The 14,497-nt window shown below is 46.5% G+C and overlaps 1 protein-coding gene across 1 annotated transcript; it reads left to right on the forward strand.

Moving 5' to 3' along the window:
- The first annotated feature begins 6,243 nt into the window (after positions 1-6,243).
- Positions 6,244-10,138, forward strand: PPP1R3D (protein phosphatase 1 regulatory subunit 3D). The gene has a single exon (XM_035123829.2). It carries the CDS (start codon positions 6,244-6,246, stop codon positions 7,222-7,224), a length of 981 nt encoding a protein of 326 aa, XP_034979720.2. The 3' UTR covers positions 7,225-10,138.
- Positions 10,139-14,497: the final 4,359 nt, after the last annotated feature.

Below are 14,497 nucleotides of genomic sequence, written 5' to 3' on the forward strand. Positions count from 1 at the left end.
CATTGAAGTCGCAAGGCATTGTGGTCTCCTGGAGGGACTTCCCTGTGCGGAGGGAAGAGACTATCTATGACTGGAAGGATGCAAAAACCTATCCTTGATATATTATTAATTTGAGATCGTCTGAGAGAAGATGAGGTGGGAGAGGTCTGAAACATGGAGAGCCCCATCCCAAGGGAAGAGGGGGAGAAAGCGGCTTTGGAAAGGCAAATGAGAAGACCGCCTCTATCTATCTACTGTATCTATTAATTAAATTTGTATACCACCCTATACTCGCAGGTCTCTGAAAGCGTGATGGCATCAAGGCAGCCGCACCCCTGGTTTTTGCTTGTGAGCCAAAATAAAACCACTTCCTTCTCATCCTGGAGCCTACCTGTAAATTGTTGGTAAAGCTTCAGGAGTAGGAGTTGGGTGGGTGTGTCGGTGTTGCAGGAGCAGGTAAACCCCCCAAGGGGTGAAGATACACCTGCCTCCATGTGAACAGCAGTGTGCCAACGGAGAAGCGGCATCACTGCATTTTAAGGTACTAATGTGAACATACCCTAGGAGTTATGGAGAGCTCAAAACCTTCCACGTTCTTTTGAGACCTTTTAGTTGGCCTAATAAAGGCATTGCTCCAGTCCAAATTCTATAATAGTTCATTTCATTTTTATGCTTCCTTTCTCCTCCTCGGGCAGGGTGTCCATTCCTTTGAGTGAAGGACAACCTTCCTTGGAGGTTTCTATGCAGAGGTTGGGTGGCCATCTGTCATGGATGCATTATCTGAGGTCCCTGCATTGCAGGGGGCTGGACTAGATGACCATCGGGGCCTTCCTCTCCAACTCTACAGGACGTCTGGTTTAAAGATGGGCCTTTTAGTGATGGCCAGGAACAGCCTTGAATATACCCACCCACACCTAGCATCTGGTTGACTGACTGTAAAATTAGTTCCACCCTCCTCAGTCATTTTCTGGGGGGGGGGGACACACACAACTATTTCACTCATTGCCTTACTGAAAGATTAAGAAAGAACATATTTTGTTTCGGAAAAACTTGCTCCATTCCAAAGTGCCATGCGACTCTAACAATTTTTAGGGGTTGCTGTTGTTGTTTAGTCGTTTAGTTGTGTCCGACCAGAGCACACCAGTTTGGCCTCCCGCAGTTTGGTCAGACTCATGTTGGTAGCTTCGAGAACACTGTCCAACCATCCCGTCCTCTGTGATCATGGCCACTGGTCCCATCACCTCCTGGCTAGAGATGTAAAATTTCCTGAAATTTTGAAGCTCGGAAAAAAAACCCCGGTTTTCCCCCAGTTTTTTCCGGGGGGAAATGGAAATTTTCGGAAAAATTGAAAAAAAAAAGCTACATTAGCACTTCTTTTTTCTTTTCCAGATTGAAAGTTATTCTGTTACTTCAGAAACATAAGATATAACTATGGAGAATTTTAATGGGCATAAAATTATCACAACTAGCATATTAAAAAAATATAGTGTATCCAAACAGGAACTGAAATAAAACTTGTTATTCATCACTGTTTGCTATACAACATGCTTACTCCACCTCCCATGTTTTCCCCATGAGACCTTATGTATGTCCTCACACTGATGTGTGTGGTCTGTTAACCACTTTAGCTACGACTATATGCTTAAATGTTGGGAAAGATTGAGGGCACTAGGAGAAGGGGACGACAGAGGACGAGATGGTTGGACAGTGTTCTCGAAGCTACGAACATGAGTTTGACCAAACTGCGGGAGGCAGTGCAAGACAGGAGTGCCTGACGTGCTATGGTCCATGGGGTCACGAAGAGTCGGACACGACTAAACGACTAAACAACAACAATATGCTTAAATTAATTTATTTCACTTTTTAAAGACTGTTTTACAGCATTTAATGTTTAAAATATTTTCTCCCCCCCCCCTTTCATAAAACTTCTCTGATTGCCACGACAGCACATATACTTTCAGGCTGTTTATTTTGCTCTATATTTTCTTCCAGTGCTTTGAGGCCTAGTGAAGAAGAACAGAACCAATGCATACCACACGCATGCAAAAACAAAACTGAAACCTTTTTCTTTTCTGGTGACAACAGCACCTCCTAAAGCAGGGATCCCCAAACTTACCTGGCTTTGGGCCAGATGCCCGCCGCGCCCATCGCGCGGAGGCGGGGGAGTGCGCGGCCATGCACGCCTATGTGCATGTGCAACGCTATTTCTGGCACACTCCCGACCTGGAAAGCGCTGTAAATAGCTTGTACGCATGTGCAGAAGCCTCCCCTGACCCGGAAGTACACCGGAAATGACGCTTGCATGTGCGCACAAGCTATTTACAGCGCTTTTCTGGGTCGGAAGTGGGCAGCCACACCGCGCTGGTAAGAGCGGGCGGTGGGGGTCCCCGGGAGCTGCATGAAAGAGCCTCGCGGGCCGTAGTTTGGGGACCCCTGTCCTAAAGGAATAAATGTATCTAGTTCTTGCATTGGAGAGTTTGTAACCTAGGACTTGCTTTTCCTCACAGAAATTAGAATAATCTGATACCATACATATTTTTTTAAAAATGATTTATAAAATATTTGAACCCCTTATCTTAAAATATTTTATTCATCATATTAAAATAAAACATTCCATAATCTTTTTTTAAAAAAAAATTCAGGAAAAAACAAAGGCTTCAGAAAAAAAACCAGAAAAAACCCGGTTCCCCCCCCCAATTTTTCTGGTTTTTTCCGGGCCTTCACATCTCTACTCCTGGCAAATAGAAGGGGAAGAAATGGAGGCAGTGAAAGATTTTACTTTCTTGGGTTCCATGATCACTGCAGATGGTGACAGCAGTCATGAAATTAAAAGACGCCTGCTTCTTGGGCGAAAAGCAATGGCAAACCTAGACAGCATCTTAAAAAAGCAGAGACATCACCTTGCCTACAAAGGTCCATATAGTTAAAGCTATGGTTTTCCCAGTAGTGATGTATGGAAGTGAGAGCTGGACCATAAAGAAGGCTGATCGCCAAAGAATTGATGATTCTGAATTATGGTGCTGGAGGAGACTCTTGAGAGTCCCATGGACTGCAAGAAGATCAAACCTATCCATTCTGAAGGAAATCAGCCCTGAGTGCTCACTGGAAGGACAGATCGTGAAGCTGAGGCTCCAATACTTTGGCCACCTCTTGAGAAGAGAAGACTCCCTGGAAAAGACAGGGGTATGTTGGGTCAAATAAACCCCAGAACAGTGATGGTGAACCTATGACATGCATGTCAGACGTGACATGCAGAGCCCTCACTGCTGGCATGCGCCCCATCGGCCCATTCGCGCTGCTGTAGTTGTTGTCCCCCCCCCCATTTGTTCTCCCGCTCCTCCTACAGCTTGTCTCCGCTGTTAAAACCCAGATCCTTTTTTTGTTGTTGTTGGTAGCCAGAGATTGGTTTTTTAACCCTTTCTGTGCTGTTTTTTCTGGCGCTTTGGCAGACTATGATTGGGTGTAACAGCGTTCGTTTTTTAACCTGTTCTGTGCTGTTGTGTTTGTTTGTTTTTTGGCGCTTTGGCAGACTATGTTGGTGCTGTGTGTTAGTTCCAGCGAAGGTATTAGTCATCATTTATTTCTGTTCTCTTTCCCCCCCAGAAAAGGGCAGCAGCTTTGGGGCATCCCCCCAAAAAAACCTCCAAAACTTTGTTGTTGTTGTTGGTAGCCAGAGATTGGTTTTTTAACCCTTTCTGTGCTGTTTTTTCTGGTGCTTTGGCAGACTATGATTGGGTGTAACAGTGTTCGTTTTTTAACCTGTTCTGTGCTGTTGTGTTTGTTTGTTTTTTGGCGCTTTGGCAGACTATGTTGGTGCTGCGTGTTAGTTCCAGCGAAGGTATTAGTCATCATTTATTTCTGTTCTCTTTCCCCCCCAGAAAAGGGCAGCAGCTTTGGGGCATCCCCCCCAAAAAACCTCCAAAACTTTGTTCAGCAGCTCCCCCCAAAAAGCTCAACAACTCTGGGCACTTTGTGATACATAAGGGGTTTGGTTTGGTTTGATTAAATAATTAGTTTTTGGTTTATTAAATACAGTTACTATATTACAATTATACATTTTTTGTTATTTAAACTATAAATATCATGAAATTATGGTTTTTTTCTCGAAGTGACACACCACCCGAGTTATGCTCGGGTTTTTGGCGTATTTTGACACACCAAGCTCAAAAGGTTGCCCATCACTGGCCCAGAAGGTTAAAAGGCTGTTTAGTAGAGGGAAAAATAAAGATATCCACTTGGTGGCAGCAGCGAACCTAAAAAAGAAAGGGGAGGATTCGTTTGGCTGGTTTTCTTGTTAGGAACTGAGCGATTGCTTTTAAGAAACAACAACAACAACAACCACTGATGCTACAATGTCAAAGGTAAACCAGGGAGAGTGTGTGCAACACAAGTAGGAGGTTTTAGGGGTTAGCTGTGACCGACGGTGCATTCCGAAGAATGTTTCCTGATAAGTCCGTTGAACTAGTTACAGGTAGGTAGACGTGTTGGTCTGAGTCGAAGCAAAATAAAAAAATTCCTTCAGTAGCACCTTAAAGACCAACTTTTTATTTTGGTATGAGCTTTCGTGTGCATGCACACTTCTTCAGATGCTTAGTTGGTCTTTAAGGTGCTACTGAAGGAATTTTTTTATTTTCCGTTGAACTAAATAGCACACACAATCCCAGGCAAGGGCGCATAGGAGTGCTGTTCCGAGGATGGGGCACGTGTGGCCCTGCGGTTGCCCTTCGACTCCATTTCCCATCAGCCACGACCAACGGCCAAGGATGATGGGGGTTGTAGTGCAAGCAAATGCCTCATCATCCGCACCTACTCAAATCAAAGCACAAGGCGGAGGAGACATGCACGTCCACCTCCATAGGACCCTCGTCTCCGCATTTCGTTGCCACTGGCTCCACCCAAGACCTCCAAGTTCACGTGCGTGAGAAAGGAGGGATTACTCTCGGGCGTGTTGACTGGGGCTTGATGGGAGTTGTAGTCCAAAACGCCTTGCTGCCGTGCATCCTGATCTCACGATCCCAGGCTCGTGTTCCGTTTGCCAGTCAATGCAATTTTTGTTTTGTAAAATGTATCTCTCCAGCTATTTCCCCTCCTTTGCTCCACCTTGCTTTTACGCTTCCTCTCTGTGAGGTGCACGTTTCACCCCACTATTCCCCGTGCTGCTTTTGCTTTCTTGCATTTTTGACTCCCATTCCCGCCCCGCCTCCCAGGGAGGAAGGGCAGGAGGAAGGGCACCGCCGGCTTCCCTCGCTGCTCGCGCGCAGCCGCGAGCCGATTCCCTGCGCTCACGCGGAGCCGCGGGGCGGGCGCCTGAACAAGCGGCGTGGCCGCGGCAGCTTCCAATTGCAATGTCCGGGCGGGCCCTGGCGTCACAGAGGGCGTGCTGCCGCTTCCCCCGGTTGCAAAGCGGCCACATCTCTTTTCCCTTTTGTTTTACGTCGGAATCAGCTGGGCGGCCGCAGAGAACGACAAGATCCGCCAGCAACCGCCTGCTTGCCTGCGTCGCTTGGAGAGCAGCTCGCTGGCTGCGCGCGCCTGCCTGGTGCGGAGCGAAAACCTGCCGACCCCCGTGCAATCCACGCCAGGGGCGCGCGGGTCCGGGGACAGCCAGCGCGCAGTTGGATGTGGGGTCCAGAGTCGGCAAACGCGGACTCCGCCTCTAGCCGGAGCCCCCATCCATCTTCCAGCAGCAACGCCATCCCAGCCGACAGCCTCCAGGCTCCCATCGCTGGAGGAGGCGGCCTGCAGACTTCCTCCAGCTTGTCCGACAGCCTCGACTCCCTCTCCGCGAAGCACAACAGCCTCCAAGCCCCTTCCAGCCCCGGGAGCGCTGTGGGTTCCTCCAGTATCCAGAGCGACAGCCTCGATTCCCTCTCCGGCTACCGGGAGAGTTTGGCATCCTTCAGCCTCCTGCAAGACAGCCTCGACTCCCTCAACCTCTACCGCAGCAGCCTCCGGCCTGTCTTCAGCCTCTGTGACAGCCTTGACACATCCAGCGTACAGAGAGACAGCCTCCAGTCGGTGACCAGCGTTTGCGACAGCACCCAGGCCTCCAGCATCCAGTGCGACAGCCTCGACTCGCCCTGCAGCCTGTGCGATAGCCTGGAGACGCCTGGCACTCAGCATCTTTGCCCTGGGTCCTTCAGTGTCTGAAGGCTAAAAGACTGGGCCAGGCTCTCAATCACTAAGTGCCATCTCTCCAGAAGCCACTAATTGCTTCTTAAAACCACTGCCGAACAGTGTATCCACCTGCCTGGAGCCTTCTCCATGTCTCGGCAGAAACTGTCGGCAGGAGGGTCGCTGCCTGCTCAAGCCGCTCGGCCGCCCGAGCACATGGTGCCGAGGGCCCCGCGGAGGACTCCCAGCTACCTCTCCGACCTCTACCAGAACATGCTGCGGGAAGAAGAGGCCCGGAGCACAGAGAGGAGGCGGAACCAGCATGGCGGCAGCAGCACCAGCCTCCCGAGTGTCTCCGTCTCCGAGGAGATGCAGCAGAGGCATCCTCAGAACGCCGCGGTGGCAAGCTGTGACCCGCACCTTAGGCCCATCATGCGCCGCCGGGCCAGGTCCTTGCCCAGCTCTCCGGAGAGGAGGAGGAGTATGATGGCGCCGTGCCGCGTCCCGGGGTGCAGCACCCGCCGGAACAAAGTGCGCTTTGCCGATGCTCTGGGCCTGGATCTGGCCGAGGTGAAAGTGTTCCAGGTCGGGGAAGATCCGTCCATCCCTCTGCACGTTCTCTCCAGGCTGTCCATCAATTCCGACCTTTGCTGCAGCAGGCTGGACCTGGAGTTCACCATGCAGTGCCTGGTGCCCGACTTCCAGCAGCCTGTGGACTGTGAGGACTTCCACAGCCGCCTGCAGCGGCAGCTGGTGTGCCTCGAGCGGGTCACCAGCTCAGATCTGGGTCTGAGCGGCACCGTCCAAGTGGTCAACCTGGCCTTTGAGAAGCAGGTGGCTGTGAGATACACCTTCAACCGTTGGAGGGGTCAGCACGAAGTCAGTGCCCAGTGGCACAGCAGCGTTCCTGGGAAGGGGGGTCAGGCCCAGGCGGATGTCTTCACGTTCTTCCTTCCCGTGGCGCCGTTCCTCCTCCAGCTGAGCTCAGTGGTTGAGTTTGCTGTACTGTACCGAGTCAACGGGCAGGAGTACTGGGATAACAACCGAGGGAAGAACTTCGCCCTCACCTGCCGGAGTCACCCACTCAAGATGCCCAGGGAATGTGAAGAGAGCTGGATTCACTTCATCTAAGCAAAGCAAGGAGATGGAAAGAGCTATTTGCAGTTCTCCAGCCCTGTCCTCCTTTGGCATTTCTCTCCTTCCAGAGGCACCAAAGAAACCCTTCGGAATGGCACAGATCCTTCAAAATAAAAGAGTAACAAGTGATCGGCACAAAAGCTATTTATAGAAGAGAGTTAAAGGATAAAGGGCTATAGCCTACACTGAGTTGCAACCAAATGCATAAATCACTGGGGAAAAGGCACTGTCAGGAGATCCGAGCCGATTTCTTTTATTGCTTTGAATCAATTCTTGCAGCAGACTATGAAATATATATTAGGGTATTTTCAATCATACAAATTATTTTCCCCACTTTTTGACACTGGCTATCATATTGCACTTCAGTCAATGCACTTTTGCACTTTTTTGTTTTGTAAGTATTGCTCTTGCTGCTTTACAGCAGAAAAATGTCTGCACTGGTCAAAGACACTGCAGGGTCTTGGCTGCAAAAGGGATGTTAATAAATACAACTGATGTTTAAATAGAAATATATTTTTACATTGTATTTTATAACGCACACCTGGCAGTGTCTCTATATTAGGCATTTTGAGTTCCTAAAAAGGATTGTTTGTAAGTGGACCGCTTGTTGTGAAAGAAAGACAAACTGTGGCTTTGTTTTTTGCTGGAAAATCCCTCCATTTTAAAATCAGAACAGATTTGTGGGAAGGAACAACAGCCTATGCAGAGCTGCTTCTTTCCTTGCTTGCTTTATTTCACAGAACAGTTTTCCACCTTAGTAATATATGCCATCTGAGGATAACGGACTCCTGATCAAATCCTTATCATGCAGTATTGCTGGAATATAAGATATAGGAATGCGGTTCATCTATACAGCTAAGACAGCCAATATTTGTAAAAGAGAAATAATGCTGAACTTTACAAAAGTAAAACATTCTCTGAAATGCTTAGATATAACGCGGATGATGGCATCACAGTTGCTGATAAACCGCAGTTGAATATTGGGAATGTTTCGATTCAGGATATATGTATGCGCTTAGGCTGCAAGAGGCCTTGGATTCAAATTCCAAACCAGCCATGGTGCTTCGCCCTTGAATGCAGGATTATTCCAACACCCTCCCCCCAAGAAAAATGGTCAGAGGGGTGGTTGATCTGGATCAGTAAGCATGGGGGGCACAGGAAGATTCTGCACAGTCCATCTGCCGCCATGCTAAGGTCTCAGTCCATCCCAGTGCCTCAAACACTGCCCATTTTTGTTAGTGGGAAACCTTACATTTGGGGCAGAACTCTGTTGGGCTGTAGATACATATAAAGCATGTGTCTTCCTCCAAAGGATCCTGGGAACTGTAGCTTGTTAAAGGGGCTGGGAATTGTAGCTCTGTGAAGGAGAAGTTACAAATACTAGGCTTCTTTGAGGGAAAGCCGTGTGTATGGTGTTCAGCCCCACGGGGTCCTTTGGAAAAGTGCTGAGAGAACTTCTTTATGCAATTCTAGTATGAATGTATAAAGTTAAAAGCTGTGATTGAGGATAGGATCGTATGTCCATGTGCCATGTTTCTGCTGCAGTTTATATACATGTGTGTTAGGGCGATTTCCTGTCATATGTTTAGGCACCTATATGTGCTGTTAACAGCAAGCTACTTCGAGAAGCCCACCATTACTGGCAATGCTAATGATGATGATGATTCAGATAGATCTGCACTTCTGTGCATGGTAGGACTAAGCGTAGCCCTCAGCTGGAGATGTGCCATGAACATAGGACACTGGAACAGATCATAAACCAAATATCTAATATTAACTAGGCCACACCTGAGCACTGAGTATCAGTGCAAATGATATCGGGGGAAACCAAAACCTCACTCCCCTATTTTGCCTTGTATTGTTGTAGCTGTATGCAAAGCAGTAGCATAGCTCAGTCGGTTAGATCATGGCGCTGATAATTCCAAGGTTGCAGGTTTGATCCCCCGTAAGGGGCAGCTGTATATTCCGACATTGCAGGGGGTTGGACTAGATCAGGGGATTCCCAAACTTGGGTCTTGGGCTGTTTTTGGGCTACAACTCCCATCATCCCTAGCTAGCGGGACCAGTGGTCAGGGATGATGGGAAGTGTAGTCCGCACCTGGAGACCCAGGTTTGGGGAATCCTGGACTCGATGATCATTATGGTCCTTTCCAACTCTTACGATTCTGAGTTGGCCACTTGGTCATTTATTTAGCAGTGTTTACACTTACTGGCTTGGGCTCTCCAGGGTTTCACGCAAGCGTTGTCCTAGCTCTCCTTGAACCTGGGACCTTCTGTGTGAAAAAGATGGGCTCTGCACTGAGTTTTGGAGCATGTTCACTTTGTTCCTACATGACGAAGGTCTTTGGTTTCAAGTTTCCTGTATTTTGGAATGGGCCTGGGCCTTGGGAAACCTGAGGGCAGCTATATGGCAGTGCATTCCAGGCATGGAGGCTGGAAGGGATCCCAGAGACCCAGAGTAGAAACTCATCTCAGCTGTACATTTGCTTCCGTGCTGGAGGTTTTCCCAAGGGGTCATCCTTCAGAAACCGGAGCCCCCTTTGAAGGGTCTGGCAGGCATTAAAGGAGCGTGGAGTAGTGGAAAATCTATTCCTTATTGGTGACTAAGCCAACAAGGACGTTCGTTTGTCTTGTTTATTAACTAAGCAGTAAGCAGGTTGTGGAGATTTTAACCAAATCTAATGGAGTTTCCCTGTGGAGTTCAGTAGAAGTTCAGCAAACTCACACCATGTATGGGTCCTTATGCAAACAACATCCCTGTAGAGAGGAAGCTTGGGGGAAGCCTGAGGTTTACAGAAGTACAAAAAAATCTTTATGGGAAAAAAACAATAGGGGGAGGGGGAAGCACAGCCCACTGACAACTGAGCATCCTCTGTGAGCATAAAATGCTGGTCAATAGTTGGGTTTTATTTAAAAAAAATTGTGTGGGGTGGAGCAGAACGGAATGGAATAGATCATATCATAGAAGAGGACCTGGCTGGCTGGTGCCCTTAACTGGAACAATCCACAGTGGAACATATTTTGTTGCAGGTTTCACCAGTACACCCCAAGTATGCAATAATAATAATAATTAAGGTGTCCATATGGTATTGTACTCGTGACTCTTATGCTGTGATTGCATAAGGTTTTCTGCTTTATGTGGTGGCTGTTGTGTATTTTTAAAAGCACGATTGCCTATCCAAACTCCCGAAAGAGGGTTGTTACGATAGCAGGAAAGTTGCACTGTTATAAGATCCAAACACATCTGCACACTGCGCTGTGACTGTTGGTTGTGCATGACCACAACACCAATCCTTGTGCCATTCTGTGCAACACTATGCTGTGTTTGGGGAAGTTCAGTGTCCTTGCAGCCTTTTTTGTTTTGACTCCCCTGGTAAAGCATTAGAACATAAAAGTGCTGTCCAGGACCAAAGGAGTGAACCAGGGCTGGTGCTGTAAATAAGAACATGCGGGTTACATTCCTGTATCATGTAGTCCAGAGTTTTGTTCCCTTCAGCCTAATACCTCTGGAAGCTAAAACTCATAAGCATGGCATGAAGGTCATAGGTAGTTATCTTCCCCCGTTGTTGTCTCCAGCACTTGGTACTCAGAAAGGAGCCTATTGCTTCTGGGTGCAGTCCTTTCAATTAACAGCTCTCAACAAAATAGCACTTCTGTACTTTAAAAATAAAGATTGGTGCCATGACAGAGACCCTGGGGAAAATTAAGAAGCTGGGGAACCACAGTTTGGTTTCCCTATGTCAACTAAGCTCACATGGTCTTGCAGACCTTTACAAAGATGTCTTTGGAAACTCCTAAATGCCAGGGTTCATCACAAAAAGGTGTATTTGCATGCCATGCCAAAGGGAGGAAAGGTCACCTCAGGGTGACTTTTACTATGCAAAATATAAATTTTGCATAGTAAAATTTATATTTCTTAATTAGGAGTCTCTAGAAGTTTGTGTATGATTTCTGTGTGGTTTCTTTCTTAGGGGATAATTTCTTCTACCTAGTTAGGAGGAAAGAGTTAACTGAGTAGCACAACGTCTAGGGCTTACAGAATATGGGGGAGGCATTGCATTTTTCTCCCCACTGTGATGTGTAATTGGGGAAAGCAAGAGCAAAAACTTTACTGAACTACTTGATTATAATGTTGCAATCCTAGGAACACTTACCTGAGAGTAAGTCCCATTACTCAACGGGACATGCTTCTGAGTTGACATGTATAGGATCGTCCTGTAAATGACTCAGAAATGTACTTCCATATGTTACATCAGTTAAGTTGCAACCCAGCATCTATTGAACATTCATCATGATTTATTTACACAAATTTAATAGGGAGGTTGTATAACATTGGCTGTTTCTGGAGCATTCTGTTTTGGGTTTTTTTGGGGGGGGGCATTTATATGACATTGTGACAAGCAGTTGTTATCCCATACTTTTCAGAGCATTGCTTTCCTTACTGCAAAATAATCTGATTTGGGGAGGGGATTGGGTTTGTTGTGCAAAAGTGCCAGATCACTTTTTATTGTGCAACCTGAATTTGCCACTGAATATACTACTGAATTGCACCAACAAAATAGTGACAGCCTGGAAAGAAAACAAAAACGGTGATTTGTGCAAATGTCTTCTGTTTGGGAGGCCACTGCCATTTATACAAATTAATTTTCCTGATACAGGCTGAGCTGTATTTTATTTTATATAGGGCAGCAAAGGCGCATCAAGGAAAAGCACGGAAGATAAATATTCACTGAGAAACAGGCATCTAAAGCAGTGCTTTAAAATAACCCATTGCAGCGTACGGGCTGCTAACTGCCTCTATTAGGGGCCGAACCCCTGCCAAATGGTGGAATATGTCAACCCTTAGTGATAGTGGAGGCTTCGGACTGCATTAACACTGCCAGAATATGCTAAGCCAAGATTCTGTTTAAAGGTTAGGTCAGGTATTTTGCACTGGCTAAGGGGAGAGTGACACGAGAAATCTGGCTTAAGTCTACAGGGAGAAGAATTTGCTCATGCAAAGTCCCATCATTAAGGCCTCTAATATTCAAGTTATACTATCAGTTCCTATACTGCCAGTGCCTCTGGAGAAGTACAAATCAGTAAATCATTCTCGTTAAGCCTTCAGTGTAACATTACAGACCATGTGGATAGGGATGTCTAACGATCATTTTCATTAGATGCGCAAAATAGCGTTTGTTGAAGTGTTACTGCGATATCCACACATTAGCCACCGTTTCCATCTATTGTGGGTGCCAGAGCACCACGCTCCCCCTTTCCCTTCTGCTAAAATGCTTCTCCTCCCCAATTTCCAAATCAGCTGCATTCGCCCCATCTGAAAAGTTGAGACATCGAATCTGATTTCTGCATGAACTGGCCTTGCAGTTTTTACTTCCATCGTGCAAAGGCAGTTTTGTCATATTTTGCATACAGTTCTCAGGGCAGTCAATATATTGGACTTGCATTGTCTTCTCTACCCGTGTTAAGATTTGTGTTTCATTGATGATTTGTCATGTTTAAAAGCACTTTAGAAAAAGATGCTGTATTTACAATATTTGCTCAGCAACTGAATGTCTTTTAGCACACAATATGTTTGAGATTCGGTTTTGGGAATGATATGTACAGAAAGTATTGTTGGATCGGATCCAGACTAGATCATACTTAGAGTAGATCCACTGAAAGGGTCTATTTTAACTATGACTAAGTCTGGATCCAAGTAACTTGAGAAGAAAGAATTGTTAATACCTATAATACTGTACAAGAATAAAATTAATTGCAGATTTAAATTTAAATGCACTAAGTCAAGTATCTTTTTTTTAAAGAAAACCTTGCAATATTCTTTCATGGCTATTACATATTGTGTTACGTTTGACCACTTTTGCAAAACATGCTTGTATTCGATTAAATGCATTTTTCAGAGTGGCATGTAATTCTTTGTGCTGCTTTCACTTAGCATACATGCTCATTATTGCTTTCATAGAGCGGAAATGCAGAATGCCTTAACGCAGGACAGTCGCGGGTGAATTTTGAGGTATAAAATTTGAAAATCTACAACTAGGGGCCGTTGCTGCTGGTGGTTTTGCGCATCAGCCCTGCCAAACCCTGGCCCCGCCTTAAAGCTCATTCAGTCCTTGCCCAGGTGAGCCACAGAGGAACAGGCAGCTCACCAGCAACCACCTGGGCTACCTGAGGGTACCTGTTCCTCTGTGCCTCACCTGGGCTGCTCATCTGCCTGGGCTGCCCACCCGCTGTTCTGTTGTCACCTTACAGCAGTCGTGTCCAAACTTTTTTTTTCAAAGAGGGCCAGATTTGATGAAGTGAAGGGCTGTGAGGGCCAACCAAAGTTGTTAACCTTTTTTTTAGGATTGAAGTTGTTGAGCTTTTCTTACGGTTGAAGTTGTTGAGCTGTGTGGGGTTTTTTTTTAGGATTTTACCCCAGGAAATAAAGTGCTGCAAGGGCCGGATTAGGCCCCCGAAATGGACTTTGGACATGCCTGCCTTACAGTTTGCTATTGCCTTTTCCTGCAAACTGCAACATGGCAACGTTCTGGCATGAAGTTCATCTTTTCAAGCAGCCCCTTGGAACACGGCTATATTTTAATCGAAGCAGCCCATCTGTAGAATGGGGAAAGAATAATGAGTTATATGTAGCACATCAATGTGCCGGGTGCTTAGCTTGTCTCTGCCACAGGCTGAATTTGTGGAGTACTTAAATTGGTCAAAGACATCATGTTAATCCTAAACTGATACATGAGGGTGGGTGGGTGTGTCCAAAATCTGCAAATGTTTTTGCACCCACTGAGAAAAGCTCTGGATTTCTAGCCATTTTTGGGCACACAAAAGTGTTTACAGGACGCTGTTGCTGAGGTAACCAGACCAATGCTAACCGTTTTCCTTTGTTGAACTGGCTAGCAGTGAAACCACCAGTGCATCATGGGAAAAAGAAGACGTGTTGCTGTGGCAATGCCTTCCCTTCCCCCACAAGACTGAGGGAAATAGTGTTTTTTTTTGTTTTGCTTTGGGTGACATTACCGTACTAGATAATTAGTCAGATTTGGCTAGCCACTGTGGGAACAACATGCTGGGCTACATAGGATTTTGGTCTGCTCCAGCAGAGCTCTGCTTGTGTCCTTGGACTTAGAATCATAGAGTTGGAAGGGGATCTTAAGGATAATCTAGTCCAACCCCCTGCAACGCAGGGATGTATGACCTCACAGGCTTGTTGTGAGAATAAAATGAGAGAACCATGTATGTCACCTTGAGGTGTTTTTTGTGTGTAAGCTTCTTG

The sequence above is a fragment of the Zootoca vivipara genome, chromosome 7, assembly GCF_963506605.1.
Source record: "Zootoca vivipara chromosome 7, rZooViv1.1, whole genome shotgun sequence".
Lineage (NCBI taxonomy): Eukaryota > Metazoa > Chordata > Lepidosauria > Squamata > Lacertidae > Zootoca > Zootoca vivipara.